Source organism: Bombina bombina, chromosome 5, assembly GCF_027579735.1.
Source record: "Bombina bombina isolate aBomBom1 chromosome 5, aBomBom1.pri, whole genome shotgun sequence".
NCBI lineage: Eukaryota > Metazoa > Chordata > Amphibia > Anura > Bombinatoridae > Bombina > Bombina bombina.
This window is the reverse complement of record NC_069503.1, coordinates 274,428,953-274,447,468: the sequence shown is the minus strand read 5'-3', so window position 1 is coordinate 274,447,468 and position 18,516 is coordinate 274,428,953. Positions and strand designations below refer to the sequence as shown.

The following is an 18,516-nucleotide window of genomic DNA, read 5'->3' as shown; positions in this document are numbered from 1 at the left end:
GTGAGGATTATCACTGTGATCTCCTTGCAATATCATGGGGATGTTGAAGTCTCCCGCTAAAATTAATCTGGATTGCGACCACTGTGTCAATAATTGTGATAAATGTTCAAAAAATGTGTGCTGCTGTTCGTTTGGCGCATAAACATTACATAAAATTGTATCAATGTTGTCTATCTGGCCTTTCAGGATTAAATATCTGCCCTCCAAATCTGCAATGGTGGATTCATGTACAAAGTTAACCGTGGAGTGGATTAATATTGATACCCCCCTTTTTTTTGATCCCATAGTTGCATGATAGTGCGCAGGGAATCTCCTAGTCCAATAATATGGGAGTTGGGGTTCAAAAAGGTGAGTTTCCTGTAGGAACAATATATTAGCTCTAAGTGTAGTGTATTGTTTGAAAGCCATTCTTCTTTTACTATCAGTATTTAGCCCCCTTACGTTATGAGAAATAATAGTTAACCTATCCATCGTGTCTACAATATTTCCAATGTTCCATCTTACCTTGATTCAAGCTCTCCCCATCAAGTATACAAACAACCCCATCTCTAGTACCTCCTTGAAATTTCGTCTCGATTGTAATCCTAAAGGAGTCTAATTGTGTACATCTTTTAGTCATGGCATCCTTGAAAATATTACTACATAAATACAAACAAAACAATGTAACATAACATATAACCCAAATAGTGGGTCTCATGGGCAATTAGCAGAAACACTGCAAAGAGAAACAGAAATAAAAAAGGAAAGAGAGAGAGAGAGAGAAAAAAAAAAAAAAAAAAAAAAAGAGAGACAATAACCTGTGGTGAGGGTGTCGCTTCAGCAACACTAGGCCTAGTACGTTTCAAGAATTATATCTTTGAGGTAAGGTCTAGCACATTAGTCCTAAGTATGGCCCATATAATAGTCTACTGTTGTAAGAATATATCTATATTCTCAGTCCTTTGTTGTGCAGCAGATCAGTCCATTGTAAATTCCACTTACCCCTGCAGTGAACAAAAAAGTATATAGCTGAGATGTAGTGAGATCAGGAATTTCGTCACTGTGGCATAAATTTTCCCCAACGGGAGAAAATCTGATGAATTCGTGTCCAAATGACGGCTTCATTTTCAAGTTTTCTGTTTCTTTTTGTTTGGTTTGGACCATTGTGTCTTTGACATTTGAGATGCAGGCTTTAATGGTTGAGTAAAGGCTTTTGAAGGAGGCAGAGTCGGTGCATCCAGTTCGAATATCTTGCAGACTTCTGGTATGTCTGCTGGATCTTTAATAGTGATAGTCCTGGAGTCCTTGCTAATGTAGAGGGCAAAGGGAAAACCCCATTTATATAGAATTTGATGTTTTCTAAGTAGTTGTGTCAGTGGCCTCAGGGATCCCCTGCGTTGCAGAGTCCGTATACTAAGATCCTGGTAAAATTGTATAACATTTCCCTGGAATTTAAGTGTGGGGTTTTTCCTGGCAGCCTGAAGGATCTTATCTCTGTCTTGGTACAGTGCCATTCTGATAATTATGTCCCTGGGTGGCAATCCCTCTTTGGGTCTAGGTTTAAGGGCTCTGTGGGCTCTTTCAATCCCCATGCTGAATTCCTCAGTTTCCGCTGTTATCTGACGGAAAAGTTGAGTTATATAGGAGAGGAGGTCTTTATTGAGGATAGTCTCTGGCACCCCTTTCAATCTAATATTATTTCTCCTGCTCCTATTTTCCAAGTCCTCGAGTTTCTCCTGTATTTCGCTGAGTTCTTGGTGATGTGACGCCACCGACTGAGTTACCGTGGTAATATCTTCTACTAGTGTGTCTGCATGTTCTTCTAAGTAATCTATGCGACCCCCCAGTTCTGCAATCTCTGTTTTAATCTCAGAAAGGCTGTTGGTTAATGCTGTGTGCATATTGTCCATTTTATTCCATAATTTTTTGAAATTTGTGGTGATGTCTTGCTTGGAGACTAAATCTTTTAAGTCTGCTTTAGTGACCGGGATCACTTCTTCTTCCATATTTATTGTTTCTTTATCCAGTTCTTCTTGGTCTTCCAAATCAGCTTCCGTTGCTGGATTTGGTTTAGGGGTTTGTACATTTTTAAAAAATGTATTTACAGATGCTGACCTAGAGGGCTTGTCTCCCTTTATCAATCTCTTTGTCGACATTGTGCTGGTGATATTGATTATACTCTGCACCACTATGCCTGTACCAGTTAACTTAATTAGGGGTTTTATATCTCCAGTTTCTTTTTTGCTTTCTCTAAATGTAATAATGACAGGATCAAAGTTTATTTCCCTTGAGCCTTATAGATATCTGCTATGTAGATATGGGTACTTTAGCTACCTATTATAGGTGGTGGTAAATTTATGGCAGGGTTTATTTAACTGTTTCAATACTGTAGGAAAGGGGACTCCAGAAACCACTTCCCGCCCTCAAACAGCTTTTATATTATATTATGTATACCTCCATCTCGATCTTGCATAATCCAAAAGCTCCCCTTATGACTGAGGTTGAATATCACTTTGCTTTGTGACCGGGATACACCCCGACTTTAATTTTATGTATAGCAGTCACTGTACTCACTCGTCGCCATCTTGGCCATGCTGTAAGTCTGACGCAGCTGGTTTCGGATCTGTCGCCGTCGTCTATCTCCAAGGTCGAGTACTGACCAGTAAGTCTGTGTGCACTAGTCCGGTCTTACACTGATGGCCGTTCAGTTTAGCCGTCACCCGATCTGGAGGTCTAGTCAGATGTTCCGGTGCTATGACTCATCCTGCTTGCATTATTGCGCGGCGTGATCCTCCATCAAAGTTCTTCTATGAAGGCTGCAGGGATTATGTATATTCCCCCTTAGATTTGACTGGGGTATAGTGCACTCGAGGACCTTATAGCTTGTTCTTAGCCTGTGCGCTGAGCGGAGCTCCACAATTATGCTTCCATCTTCGAGCTCAGTTAGGCCACGCCCCCCCCCCACTAAACCTTTTTTAATTTATTTCAGACTGTGTTGGACTTAAATAATTTTATTAGGAAATTGACATTGAAAAAATACTTTGGACCCCCTTCCACCGCAGCTAATGTTTCTGCACAAGGTGCAGACACAGTTCCTGAGGCTGGTGTTACTGATATCTCCTCTCTTTCCTTTGTACAGGTTTTGGAAGATTTAGGGAGGGAATCAATGACTATGTCACAAACATGTGTTGATGGTGATAAGAAATTCCCTAGATTAAAACCAAATTCCACATTTTATCCTATTCATGCCAGAGCTAAGTCTCTGGAAACTTTTCATAAAAAAGTGGTTGATGAATTAATTGAATTGGATCAGTCAAGAGCAGATACACGTCCCAACCTATCCTTATGAGAGAAAGAGGCTTTGATTTCTCTTCGTGACAATCAGTCTATTGTCATTAGACAATCGGATAAGGGTGGGAGCATTGAGTCCAATATACCGAAGAAGTATTGCGTCAACTAAGTGACACAACCAAATTTTCAGTGCTTTACGGTAATCCGGTTAGGAAGTTTCAAAACGAACTTAGTCACATTATAGATGATGGAATATACTTGGGAGTTATAGATGTTGATACTGCTAGGTATCTATATGTAGAAAATCCTATAACCCCTATATTCCATCATCTCCCTAAAGTTCACAAAGGCCTGGACAATGTGAAAGGTTGCCCTATTGTGGCGGGCATTGGATCTTTATTAGAGCCATTGAGGCCCATTTATCAAGCTCCGTACGGAGCTCGTGGGCCCGTGTTTCTGGTGAGTCTTCAGACTCGCCAGAAACGCAAGTTATAGAGCAGCGGTCTAAAGACCGCTGCTCCATAACCCTGTCCGCCTGCTCTGAGCAGGCGGGCAGAGATCACCACAATTCAACCCAATAGAGTAGGATCGGGTTGACTGACACCTCCCTGCTGGTGGCCGATTGGCCGTGAGTCTGCAGGGGGCGGCGTTGCACCAGCAGCTCACAAGAGCTGCTGGTGCAATGCTGAATACGGAGAGTGTATTGCTCTCCGCATTCAGCGATTTCTGTCGGACCTGATCTGCACTGTCGGATCAGGTCCGACAGACATTTGGTAAATAGGCCTCATAGTCAGAGTGGCTAGATGCAATGTTGCAACCTATTGTGCAGAGTTTGCCCAGTTATATCAAGGATAGTACACATGTTCTTGAGTCTGCCAGGAACGAACAGCAGCATCAATAGCTTGTTCTATGGCCCGGTTGCCACCTGGTAGTAGCTTATTTCTGCCCAATTGTGCTTTTCACAGAGGAAAACTTTCCTGTAGTATATCAGTCTGAGCCCACCGACATGGTCAGTCCAGCCCCGAAATACCAGGCAATTCTCCTCTGAACAAGGAACATGACAACCCCAGACGATCGTTTCGGCCTCCTTTGGGCCTCGTCAGTGAGGTGCAGCCATATCCCTCTAAGCACATTGGGCAAGGAGTCCACATCTGGTTTCCCCCATCACCCATAGGGAGACTATCCCCAGGGTCATATTTACATATGCAAAACAGAATGAGAAGCAGTCTGCCAGGAATGAACAGCAGCATCAATAGCTTGTTCTATGGCCCGGTTGCCACCTGGTAGTAGCTTCTTTCTGCCCAATTGTGCTTTTCACAGAGGAAAACTTTCCTGTAGTATATCAGTCTGATCCCGCCGACATGGTCAGTCCAGCCCCGAAATACCAGGCAATTCTCCTCTGAACAAGGAACATGACAACCCCAGACGATCGTTTCGGCCCCCTTTGGGCCTCGTCAGTGAGGTGCAGCCATATCCCTCTAAGCACATTGGGCAAGGAGTCCACGTCTGGTTTCCCCCATAACCCATAGGGAGACTATCCCCAGGGTCATATTTACATATGCAAAACAGAATGAGAAGCAGTCTGCCAGGAACGAACAGCAGCATCAATAGCTTGTTCTATGGCCCGGTTGCCATCTGGTAGTAGCTTCTTTCTGCCCAATTGTGCTTTTCACAGAGGAAAACTTTCCTGTAGTATATCAGTCTGATCCCGCCGACATGGTCAGTCCAGCCCCGAAATACCAGGCAATTCTCCTCTGAACAAGGAACATGACAACCCCAGACGATCGTTTCGGCCTCCTTTGGGCCTCGTCAGTGAGGTGCAGCCATATCCCTCTAAGCACATTGGGCAAGGAGTCCACGTCTGGTTTCCCCCATCACCCATAGGGAGACTATCCCCAGGGTCATATTTACATATGCAAAACAGAATGAGAAGCAGTCTGCCAGGAATGAACAGCAGCATCAATAGCTTGTTCTATGGCCCGGTTGCCACCTGGTAGTAGCTTCTTTCTGCCCAATTGTGCTTTTCACAGAGGAAAACTTTCCTGTAGTATATCAGTCTGATCCCGCCGAAATGGTCAGTCCAGCCCCGAAATACCAGGCAATTCTCCTCTGAACAAGGAACATGACAACCCCAGACGATTGTTTCGGCCTCCTTTGGGCCTCGTCAGTGAGGTGCAGCCATATCCCTCTAAGCACATTGGGCAAGGAGTCCACGTCTGGTTTCCCCCATCACCCATAGGGAGACTATCCCCAGGGTCATATTTACATATGCAAAACAGAATGAGAAGCAGTCTGCCAGGAACGAACAGCAGCATCAATAGCTTGTTCTATGGCCCGGTTGCCACCTGGTAGTAGCTTCTTCCTGCCCAATTGTGCTTTTCACAGAGGAAAACTTTCCTGTAGTATATCAGTCTGATCCCGCCGACATGGTCAGTGCAGCCCCGAAATACCAGGCAATTCTCCTCTGAACAAGGAACATGACAACCCCAGACGATTGTTTCGGCCTCCTTTGGGCCTCGTCAGTGAGGTGCAGCCATATCCCTCTAAGCACATTGGGCAAGGAGTCCACGTCTGGTTTCCCCCATCACCCATAGGGAGACTATCCCCAGGGTCATATTTACATATGCAAAACAGAATGAGAAGCAGTCTGCCAGGAACGAACAGCAGCATCAATAGCTTGTTCTATGGCCCGGTTGCCACCTGGTAGTAGCTTCTTTCTGCCCAATTGTGCTTTTCACAGAGGAAAACTTTCCTGTAGTATATCAGTCTGATCCCGCCGACATGGTCAGTCCAGCCCCGAAATACCAGGCAATTCTCCTCTGAACAAGGAACATGACAACCCCAGATGATCGTTTCGGCCTCCTATGGGCCTCGTCAGTGAGGTGCAGCCATATCCCTCTAAGCACATTGAGCAAGGAGTCCACGTCTGGTTTCCCCCATCACCCATAGGGAGACTATCCCCAGGGTCATATTTACATATGCAAAACAGAATGAGAAGCAGTCTGCCAGGAACAAACAGCAGCATCAATAGCTTGTTCTATGGCCCGGTTGCCACCTGGTAGTAGCTTCTTCCTGCCCAATTGTGCTTTTCACAGAGGAAAACTTTCCTGTAGTATATCAGTCTGATCCGCCGACATGGTCAGTCCAGCCCCGAAATACCAGGCAATTCTCCTCTGAACAAGGAACATGACAACCCCAGACGATCGTTTCGGCCTCCTATGGGCCTCGTCAGTGAGGTGCAGCCATATCCCTCTAAGCACATTGAGCAAGGAGTCCACGTCTGGTTTCCCCCATCACCCATAGGGAGACTATCCCCAGGGTCATATTTACATATGCAAAACAGAATGAGAAGCAGTCTGCCAGGAACGAACAGTAGCATCAATAGCTTGTTCTATGGCCCGGTTGCCACCTGGTAGTAGCTTCTTTTTGCCCAATTGTGCTTTTCACAGAGGAAAACTTTCCTGTAGTATATCAGTCTGATCCCGCCGACATGGTCAGTCCAGCCCCGAAATACCAGGCAATTCTTCTCTGAACAAGGAACATGACAACCCCAGACGATCGTTTCGGCCTCCTTTGGGCCTCGTCAGTGAGGTGCAGCCATATCCCTCTAAGCACATTGGGCAAGGAGTCCACGTCTGGTTTCCCCCATCACCCATAGGGAGACTATCCCCAGGGTCATATTTACATATGCAAAACAGAATGAGAAGCAGTCTGCCAGGAACGAACAGCAGCATCAATAGCTTGTTCTATGGCCCGGTTGCCACCTGGTAGTAGCTTCTTGACACTCAAGCTAAATGCTTCGTGAATTTCTTGAATACCAGAGATGCTGGAATTCAGTTTACCTGTGAATGGCATTCCCTGAATGTTAATTTCTTGGATATCTCTCTAATGGGTGACTTAACTGAGCAGTGTGTGCACACTAAATATATACCGTAAACCCATTTCTGGAAATACTATCTTGCATGCCAAGAGTGCTCACCCTAGTCATGTATTCAAGGGGATTACTAAAGGTCAATTTACTAGCGCTAGAAGAATATGTTCTAGAGACCAGGATTATCTTCATGAATGTAAAAGCATGAAAAATTTTTTAAACAATAGAGGCTATCCATCAGGCCTTGTGAACAATATAGAGAAGTTTATTAGATCCTCCAGTCGGGAAGAGGTTCATTTCACAAGGAAAAGGGATAAAGATGACAATGTTCACTGTTTATTACGCAATATTCATCTGAGTATTACCCCATATGCAAGATCATTAAGAAATACTTTCCCCTGCTATATAGTGATACAGCTCTAAAATACACTGTTGATAAAGGCTTTAGGTGTATGTATTCAAGAAATGCTACCCTAGGTCACATTTTATTCCCTAGTCAGCTACCCTCAAGTCGGGTTGAGGGAACCTGGCTGCAGACTAATGGAACGTTTAGATGTTCCAGGTGCAAGACCTGTGATTACATAACCATAAGTAAAGATTTTCAATCATGTGCTACAGGACAAAGTTTTCCTATAAAAGGTTGTATTAATTGCGCTTCTAAATATGTCATATACCTAACTGAATGCATAGAGCATTCCCTAAAATATGTAGGTATGACTACAAGGACTGTTAGGTCTAGGATATAGGAACATCTAGGGTACATTAAACATGATAAATACTGTTCAGCTTTATCAACCCATTTTATAGATGATCATCACAAGGATGTCAGGAATTTTAGATGGAGAGCCATAGAAACTATTAAAACTCACACACGTGGGGGTGATAGAGAGAGGTCTTTATCCAAGCAGGAGGTATACTGGATATTTAAGTTGGCTACACAGATACCTACGGGTTTTAACTCCGAATTTGATGTCATTAATCATTGGAGATGAGAGCCCAGTTTTTCCAGTGTGCCTCCTGCTTGGCTTGTCTCTATCTATATATAGACAGTAACCAATAATAATTTCTTGTAAAATACTTTTTACTATAAGTCTCTCTTTTTGTATATTAGTATGTTTACTAATAAAGAGGTTCTTCACCAAGATCTTTTCAGGGTGTTTTGCCAATTAGGAGTATGTGTATAAATAAATAAGTGATGAAAATGTTTAACTTGTTAATTCAGTGACTATTACATGGGGTATCTTTTGTTTAAAGAAATACTTCATAGCTTATATATCCAAATAATTGGAATCAATGAATTTACCTATGTAAGAATTATAGTGCATGTTTACTACCGTTAATACTCATCCTTCAACTTATTTAGCTCCATTGGTTTGTAAACATCCATGTTTTTCCTTATGCCTATAGACGTGAGTTTAACACTTAATGGGATGTAAAGGGTTACGCTTTTGGGGTGTGTATACCCACTAACCAATTCGTTTTTAGCACTCCCTTTTTAAAGTGTGGAGGTAGTTCAGACTATCAGTGTCTATGGTTACGGCCCTGTAGCCGAAACGCGTAGGACCTGTCTGCCTACCCTTGTCCTGCAGTAATGTATTTGAGCGTTATTTATTTGTTTTTATCCTTTTTGGATGACTAATAAACTTTGAGCACTAATATTAAAGCAATACCAACACTGTATGGACTATTTATAATTTATATGAAGCAAAATGCACTTAAACAAGTATTAGAGCTGCTGAACCCAACTGTTCCATTTATACTATAAACTATATATCCCACACTCATGGATGACAACACGGGAAGTTCCTGAAATAAAAGAACGTTATTGTGTCTTACCTTCTAAATCATGTGGAACATCTTCTGTACCATCAAAGCACGTAATGCCACAAGACAGAACATGAGTGTCAGGTTTTTCATAGCTGTAGGGAGAGAAACATTTTCAATAAAATAGAATTTTGTGCTACACAACAGCACATGAAAGAGCATTTTGATCCTGTCAAAAAAGAACTTGAGGTTACGGCAGAACTACATGTCATGATATGTTACTCCAATATAGCTAAAAACAGCATGGATATACGCAGGAATGGGTAACACAAACCTATATACCTCACCAGTATAGACTGAAAGACAATAATGCATGTGTGACTCAAAAACCCAATAAAAACACAATTTATGCTTACCTGATAAATTTCTTTCTTTACGGATATGGTGAGTCCACAGAATCATCAATTACTAGTGGGAATATCACTCCTGGCCAGTAGGAGGAGGTAAAGAGCACCACAGCAAAGCTGCTATATATATCACTTCATATACCCATAACCCCCAGTCATTCAGCTGAAGGGAAATGGAAAAAGATGATAACACAAAGGTGTAGAGGGAGGTGCCTGAGGTTTTAGTAAAAATAACTGTCTTAAAATAAAGGGTGGGCCATGGACTCACCATATCCGGAAATAAATAAATTTATCAGGTAAGCATAAATTGCGTTTTCTTTCCCAAGATATGGTGAGTCCACGGAATCATCAATTACTAGTGGGAACCAATACCCAAGCTAGAGGACACAGATGATTAGGGAGGGACAAGACAGGTAACCTAAACAGAAGGCACCACTGCTTGAAAAACCTTTATCCAAAAAGAAGCCTCAACCGAGACAAAGAATCAAATTTGCAAAAAGAAACTATGCAAAGAAAAACTAAGTTGCAGACTTTCAAATCTGATCCACAGAAACTTTATTTTGAAAGCCCAAAAAGAAGAGATAGCCCCCGAATAAAGAGCCATAACTCTCTCAGGAAACTGCACCCCCGAAGTCCAAAAAGCAAACAAAGTAAACTTCTCTACCAGAAAAAAAGAGAAGTAGTAGGAGTTTTCTAAAACAGAGAAAACAAACAAAAAAACTGAAGCCTGCACAACATCCAAATTGTGCACAAACATACCTCAAAAGATAAGAATGAGGACACAGAGAGGGAACAGCGATTCCCAAACAATGTTTCGACTTAGGATAAAAAACCATCCTATCCAAAATAAGATAAAGTGAATCACACTGCAAAGCCGAGAGTAACTAAACTCTCCGAACAGAAGATATAACAAAAAAGAAAACATTCCAAAAATCTTAAAATCTATGGAATGCTACGGCTCAAACTGAGCCTGCTGCAAAACCTTAAAAACAAGGTTAAAAACTCCAGGAGGAGCAATAGACTAAACACAGGCCTGATACTAAACCAGGGTCTGACAAAAAGGTTACACATCTGGCACATCCTCCAGACACCTGTATAAAAAAGGATAATGCAGAAATCTGACCCATCAGAGAACTGACTGACAAAACGTCCTGTAGAACGTTCCAGAGAAGGGCAAAAGCCCTAGGAATCCCGAACCTACTTTTAAGAGTAATCCATAGACTCACACCAATCAGGGAATTTACGCCATACCTTATGGTAAAATTTACCAGTAACAGGCTTGCGAAACTGAACCATGACAGATTCAGAAAAACAGCGCTTAGACAGAACTAAGTTTTCTATCTCCAAGCTGAAAGCTTCAGAGAAAACAAAAGTTGAATGAAAGAATGGACCCTAAATTAGAAAGTCCTTCCTCAGGAACAACCACCAAGGTGGAAGAAATACATCTCCGCTAAGTCAGAATACCAGATCCTGCGACTATGCAGAAACAAGTAAAATAACGATGCTCATTCCCATTTGATACGAGAAAAAACTTGAGAAAAGAAAACAGACTGAAAACCCAAGGAACCGTCAGGGAATTAAACAGAGCAGTCTGCTGATCTCTTGACACTAAACATAACTTGGAAGCTAGGCGAACTGCCATTTCCAACTCCAACACCCCCCATTTGAGGGTTAACCCGGAGAACACCTCCGGAAGAAGCACCCACTCCCCGGGAACAAAAAAAAACTAACTGTTTAAAAAGTCGGCTCCCGGCATTCACTCTAGAAATGTGAATAGAGGAGAAATAACGAATGTGAACGTCCGCTCATCTGACTCCACGCCAATCATGGCAAAGGAATTCCAGATTCCTCCCAGGTGGTTAATGTAAACCACTGAGAAGAAATTGTTCAACTAGAACCTGAAAAACCGGGTAAGACAATTGAGGCCAAGCCATCAGAACATTGTAGATCACTCTCTACTCCAAGATGATTATGGGGAGAGCAGACTCCTCCCAAGTCCCTAGTCACCAACCCAACAGGTTAGTGACCGAGGATTACTTAGGAAGGTCTCTGGAAGCGAGAGCCCTGAGACAGATGCTCCTGAGAAAAGCAAAAGATTCTGGAAAATGCGGGTAACGATCCCACTAGCTCTCGCAAGCAAAGCGAGCGCTCTACCACTAATTCCCCTCTCTGATCCACAGAAACTCATGTCGACAGATCTAGATCTAGCCTCCAAGACAGAGCCACAAAATCCTCGGTCCACTATCTGAACATGCAATTGGATTGAGCAAAGGGATGATGTCCAATAGAGCAACCATCAGACCATTACCTCCATACATTGATCCACTGAAAGGCCGAACAGAAAAGTGCCGAAAGAGGCAAAAAGAATCCTATATTTCCTGACCTCTGTCAAAAATATTTCCAGAGATAGGGAAACAATCTGTTCCCTAAGAATACTACCTCTGTAGCTGGAACAAGGGAACTCATTTTCAGATTCACTTCCATTCGAGGAATGAAGATAATACAAGAACTTGGTATGAAAGATTGCTTGTTGAAAATATGGCGCCTGAACCATTATGACGTCCAGGAATGACTCCACAGCAATTCCCCGAAACCTGATCACTGCCAATACAGCCCCAAGGCCAAAAGAGAAGTGTTTGACGGAAAGGTAAAACTCAGGAGCTGAAAAATACACGTCCTCCAGAACTATGGTCACTATGAATCAACCCTCCTAGTTCAAAAAGAAGAATGGAGCCACTGGTTCCATTTGAAGAATGGTACCCCAAGACAACCTGTTGACACTTTAGGTCTACTGTAAAGCAAAAAATTTTTCCCACCTAAAGGGTAATCCCAAACCAGAATGATAACATCCTAGGCCCTGTTCTCTTACAGGAACTGGAACTATCACTCACAGGGAAGAGAAGTCCCAAAAGCATTACAAAAATGCCTCACAGCTATCTGGCCTGCAGATAAAATTGAGAGATGGAACCTGCCTCAGGCAAGAAAGAAATGACTACTACATAGAAACCCTGAAGTACTATGTCCACAGACTATCTGGAACATCTTGTATCCATGTTTGAAGGCAGAGAGGATCAACCCTCCACTTGGACCAATCCCAGATTGGGGGCAAACTCCTTTATTACAGAACTATTCCTGTCAGCTCAGGACCAAACAAGGTCTTACCCTTGTATTGATGCACCAGAAACTTAGACTCAGAGGAAAAAATCCACTGTCCATAATGCGCCACGGGCTAGTATAATGAAGCCATATATCTTGGCTCCCAGCCGAATTTGCTTGGTAACATCAGAAATAAAGAATTGGCTAGCTTAAGAGCCTTAATTCTGTACTGGATCTGCTCCAAAGGAGTCTCTATCAAATTGGAATCAGAAAAGACATTGCACCAATAAAATGTTGCACCTGACACAATGGCAATACAAACTTCCATGTAAGTCACCAGCTTAGTCCATTGATCCTGAAAGAACAGCTATCCTCTCTAGGAATCAAAGTTCCCTTAAGCCAGAGTAGAGATGCCCTACTACTAAAGGCACCATGCGCCCTGATAACTAATAGATACAGCAACAGGAAAAGTCCTTTTAAAGGTAGGAGATGGTAAAAAAGGAATCCCTGACTTCTCCCATTCCTGTGAAAAATCTCCTAGCAAGGTCTAGAACAGGAAAAAACTTCCACAGAGGAATCCTAGTATTTATAAGGTTCACTAGATTCTTAGGGTTGACAACGACATACGTATCGAAGTCGCCCCAAATTAGCCAAAATCTCTTTACCATACACAAAGGTGTTCAAGCTTTAAATCTGAAGGATACTTAAATGTACTCTTGCGCTTTCCCTGAAGGAAAAGAAAATGCAGATATTGCTGCAGATATTGAGAAAATACCTGAGCTGCAAATCTGCAGGCAAATACACTCCTCCAAGAGATTGGGAGGAACCGCAGGGCACTACATGTGACGCCATATAGGCTTGGGACCTTAAGGAGAAAACTGTGGCATAGTCCAAGAATCATCCTGGAAGACTCCAACGAAGAGGATCTTAATATGAAAACAAAATTAAAAAAAAAATATTTTCTAAAATAAAGGACTGATGGCCTACTATAAGTGCCAATCTATTTATATCCCTGTCAAAAAAAGGCATAAATCCCACCAGGAAAAAAAATCTACAAATTCTTAAAAGTATCTGAATATTTTAACAACACTACTGTCTCTTTAAATTAAGTTCCAGCAAAAAGAAACGGCTTCATAATCAAAAACAAATAAATAAAGCACTGGTCCTTTAATTTACTGTGCTATAACATTTACCCTCTTTTCCCATCATAAGAACATTTTGAGTACACGGCTGTTAACACACAAGCAGCAGCCGCAATGGAACTAGACAGCAGGCTCCCTGCTGAATTAACAAACTAACGCAGCCGATGCCGCTCTGACAAAGAAGAGGGAGGAGCTGACCACGCTGAGAGAAGCTGCAACATTAAATAAAGCGCGCGCTTCCCAGCCGCACAGGAAAACAAACAAAGAGACACAAACTGCAATAAAAGACTAATTTTCCCCTTGTGAGCAGAGCGATAATATGCATTACAGTACACTTCAGAACTGCGCCTCAGAGAAAACTAACGACACCGATCCCTACCTCATAAGACCATAGGCTATGAAGGGATGGAACGTAAACGGTGTCTTCTCTTCCGGATATAACCTGAAATCCGGACTCAAGAGATAATAAAAAAAAAACCCCACAAGGAATAAACTACAGTATAATTCTATTAAACCAGAGCCAGAAATAAAAATTAACCCCTTTCTATCTATGAAGGGAGAAAAAACTCAGTCTCCTGCCACATGCATAAAAGTGCCTGCATACTGCCTTAACAAACCCCACTGAGGATTCTGTGTCGTCCCATTAATAAATTGCAGAGAGTCCTTCTTAGTTTTCCATGACTCTGAAGTGCCAGCCTCCTAGCCCCAGAAGACAAAAGGCACTTACCTGCATATTTAGCTGTCTGGCATGAGAGGAAGCCACTCCTCACAGAGACCTGTGGAAGCAAGAAAAGACAGAGTAAACCTACTCTGGCTTTCTAAACAGGGGCAGCAACTTGTTAGGAAAACACAGTGATAGTCCACATCACAAGTTCCTAACTGCTTTAAAGCCACCACTGCCCTACTGAAGAGACTAACGTGGAGTACGGCTACACCCAGTCTTGAGAGGAAGGTCAGAGTAAACCTACTCTGGCATTCAAAAGAATACAATCTTGATTGAATTTCAATTTTCTTCAGACACCAAAAACTTCACCTCCTCCATGAACAGAGGCAAAGAGAAGTGACATATATAGCAGTTTTGCTGTGGTGCTCTTTGTCTCCTCCTGCTGGCCAGGAGTGATATTCCCACTAGTAATTGATGATTCCGTGGACTCACCATATCTTAGGAAATAAATCAATTTATATAATTAAATATTTTTAATAAGGACTGTCAATAACCTAAGCTAAGGCCTGTGTACCCTAGGAATCACTGATTTAGGACATAACCAAGTCAAATAGGGGGCTCAGCAGTATGTACAGCGTCAGGTATTCACAAATACTTTTTAGACATTTTCATTTCTCATTTGGATTGGCCAAACTTTCTCTGCTTGTTACCCACTTACACAAAGTTCTCAACCACTCGTAGGTCTGCTTTTAGCGGCGGAATAAACAGCTGCATGGCATCCTTGTTCTGGAGAACTTCAGCTGGAGTTCCTCCTGTATGAGACATCCACTTCAGGAAGTCCTCATCACTCAGCTCTGACCTCTTCTGATTAGGGAAGCGTGTTTTTGACTACAAAGTAAAAATGTTTTGTCAAATACATTGCTTTAGTTAAAAACACTAATTCAATCAATGCTTAAAATGCTGTAATTATTTAAAGAGACTAAATTTTCTGCAATTTTATATTGCATTTGAAGACCTTTCAAATAATCTGTGAGACTCATATCAGTCCAAATATAGAGCACTATCTGTGTAGGATTTAGAGATGTGGTGAGCAGCAAGGGTATATGTAGGAATAATATTTTTTGATCATGAACTGCTTTTCTGCTGTTTTTTGTTCTTTGAGCTTGAGTAACTGAAAGTATACATTTACCGGTGTCTGCTATTGTGCAGTGTGTAATTTAGCGTGTTTGGAAGCTCTCCCAGTCATGATTGATTTAGAAGAAAATCATTAACACTTTGGATATCATTGGGCAAATAATTTAAAGGGACACTGAACCCAAATTTTTTCTTTCGTGATTCAGATAGAGCATGAAATTTTAAGCAACTTTCTAATTTACTCCTATGATCAATTTTTCTTTGTTCACTTGCTATCTTTATTTGAAAAAGAAGGCATCTAAGCTTCTTTTTTGGTTCAGAACTATGGACAGTACTTTTTATTGGTAAATGAATTTATCCACCAATCAGCAAGGACAACCCAGGTTATTCACCAAAAATGGGCCGGCATCTAAACTTACATTCTTGCATTTCAAATAAAGATACCAAGAAAATGAAGAAAATTTCATAATAGGAGTAAATTAGAAAGTTGCTTAAAATTGCATGTTCTGTCTGAATCACAAAAGAAAACAATTTGGGTTTAGTGTCCATTTAAGAGCTCCTGCACTGATAAAGCAACCACTGTGTAAAATGTTACAGGGTCTGAATAATGAAGTCTGTATTTCAGCTATCTGGGATGCAGTAAAGACCTCAAATTATAAGAAAAGTGGGTTTGGTACTTTTCCATTAAAGGACCGCCATTTTCATTTTTCATGTAAAGACCACCATTATGTCAGTTTGCTGCTGGCAGTAGACGGCGCTATGGAGAGAGAGATATGAGCTGTAAACGGCTAAGACACATACAGCTCCCTTACCCCATGTGTTCTGCTCCTTAGCACCAGTGCTTGGTGCTTCTCTCCTGATGTTGGGATATCTACCAGTTCATCTGCTTTCCATGACATAGACAAGGGCTGCTAGTCTCACTGCAGGGGATGCTCAGGCTTCATGTTCCAGCAGCCAGGCGGAAGTGAACCTTCCTGCAGCAAGACAGCCAGACTCTGAGATGTGTACAGTTTGAGACAGGGAGAGTGGTAAACACTGCAGCACTCTAGGTAAATGAGAGAGAGCAGCAAGAGTGAACCAGCACATGCAGAGGGGGCGGAAACTGTAGCAGACGCTCAAATGTGTACAGTAATGGGGGCATCAGCAGAAGAACGGCTTAGTGAAATATATGGAAAGGTAGACACAATGGAAGAGAGTCAGTCTGTAGTGAGGGGACTGCACTATGTATGTATCATGTGAAGCATTAGATACTGCACAGGGTACAGTGAGAGGAAGACAGGGAAATGCTGGCAAATGCTGTGTGTATAAACATTGGTGACTGCATTCGATATGATGAATGGATCTCACAGGGCATAAGTAAGTGGTGGGAACATTACTTACTGTGTAAGGATGGATTAGTTTATTGGTGGTAGTTTAGCATATAATTAACAATACCCTCCAGCTTCCAGGATTCTTTAAAATAGACCTTTATTCAGCAATACATGGGTCCAATACAGCAAACAGCAACGTTTTGGGCTACAACATGCCCTTAACCATGTATCCCGAAACGCTGCTGTTTGCTGTATTGGACCCATGTTTTGCTAAATAAAGGTCTATTTTAGAGAATCTTGGAAGCTGGAGGACATTGTTAATTTGCTGAATTTGGGGTTTAGTAAACCACCTCCATTTGCTCATAATAAGTGCTGTGCCCACACCTGCATTTGTAAGTTTAGCATATAAGTAATAACACTTGAATGCTAGGGGGTCTGTGGCGGTCTTTAAATGTAAAATGAAACTGGCGGTTAATTAATGGAAAAGTACGGTGGGTTTAAATAAAAAATGAATATACATTGCTAAATGTTTTTATTACACATAAATACATATTTTAATGGGATAATTTAATTTAAATGACTATTAAATTTAGAAGAATTGCATAATCAACAAATGAATAATAAATATACAATGCATGAGCAGTAGATTTTTTTTCTGAAAAATGTCAAATATACTATGAACTGTTGCACATGCTCAGAAGGAGCCGGTGCCTCAGAAAGTGTGCATATTAAATGATTGCACACTTTTTCATAATGGAAGTGAATATAGAAAGTTTATTTTAAATTGCATTTTCTTTGAATCATGAAAATTAAATTTTGACTGTAGTGTTCCTTTAACGTCCCTGTGTTAAAGAGAGTTGAAAATTAAAATGTTTTCATTTCCTATAAAGTGAATTGCTTAGTTGCTGCCTGGAGATTAACTGATCTTTCTATATATTTGTATCACTTACATGTGGGGCAGATGCCCCAGAGACAAACAGATGAACTGGTTCCAGCCCATAGGTTTCCTTTAATCGTACTGCAGTAGCAAAACTTGTAAAAGACCCAAAGCTGTGGAAGAAAAAAAAGAAAAAAGAGATGCTAATGTAACTTGTCCTTCCTTGGCTGGCCAATAGTACAATATTCACCAGCTACAATAATGTAACCAAGGCATAAACAGCGCATGAGGCAAAGTGCACGAGTACTGGGAGACAGCCAGAAATGAAGCCATGCAGGGATTCTGTAATTACGTACTTATTCCATCTGTGTGATCTCCCTCCTCACTTTATTGTCCCGGGAACAATGTCTGAGTTGTACAGTGCTAGTTTGCTAACAGACACAACAACTAAAGCCAATACTTTAAATATGGATATAAATATAATGTCTATAACTTTGATACCTGCTTTTAAACTAAGCAATTTGTACTTAATAAAACCATGATTATGATTAAAAGGGACATAAAACACCTTGTAGTTACAAGACTTTCTATAGTCATGCAATATATTATTATGCCATCTGAATGCAAACATTTTCTGAACACAGTAGCTTGCTTGCTGCTGTTGTTTTTTTATGTTAAAATAGTTTTTATTGAAATAACATCAGAAAACATGTTACATATCATATACATGTCAGTACATCATTAGTTTATCAAGTAATTAAGCATAGTGGTTTACATTATCAACTTGTTATTCTCTTTTATCCTGCTTATACATTTCTGTCAGTTGAGATATAAGGTCTTGAAGTTAATTACAAACAATATTACATTTTACATCTTGGTATGACCTTGTTTCCAGAACTGCTATGGACCACCTAACAAATTTCTCAGAAAAAAGGAACAACCTTTGTATATTTCTTTTACATTACTATATAACAAAAAAAC

The 18,516-nt window shown here is 41.3% G+C and overlaps 1 protein-coding gene across 5 annotated transcripts in view; it reads right to left on the bottom strand.

Annotated features, from left to right (window-relative positions):
* The window catches only part of OLAH (oleoyl-ACP hydrolase), a 134,333-nt gene that overhangs the window by 30,167 nt on the left and 85,650 nt on the right, over positions 1-18,516 (bottom strand). For 4 of the 5 annotated variants that reach the window (XM_053713999.1, XM_053714000.1, XM_053714001.1 and 1 more), the window contains exons 4-7: positions 17,609-17,708; positions 14,933-15,102; positions 8,978-9,060; positions 505-594 (exon numbers count right to left, since the gene is read on the bottom strand). In XM_053713999.1, the coding sequence (XP_053569974.1) occupies positions 505-594; positions 8,978-9,060; positions 14,933-15,102; positions 17,609-17,708 (443 nt within the window). The remainder of the gene's footprint in view (positions 1-504; positions 595-8,977; positions 9,061-14,932; positions 15,103-17,608; positions 17,709-18,516) is intronic. The other variant, XM_053714003.1, reaches the window with a different exon arrangement.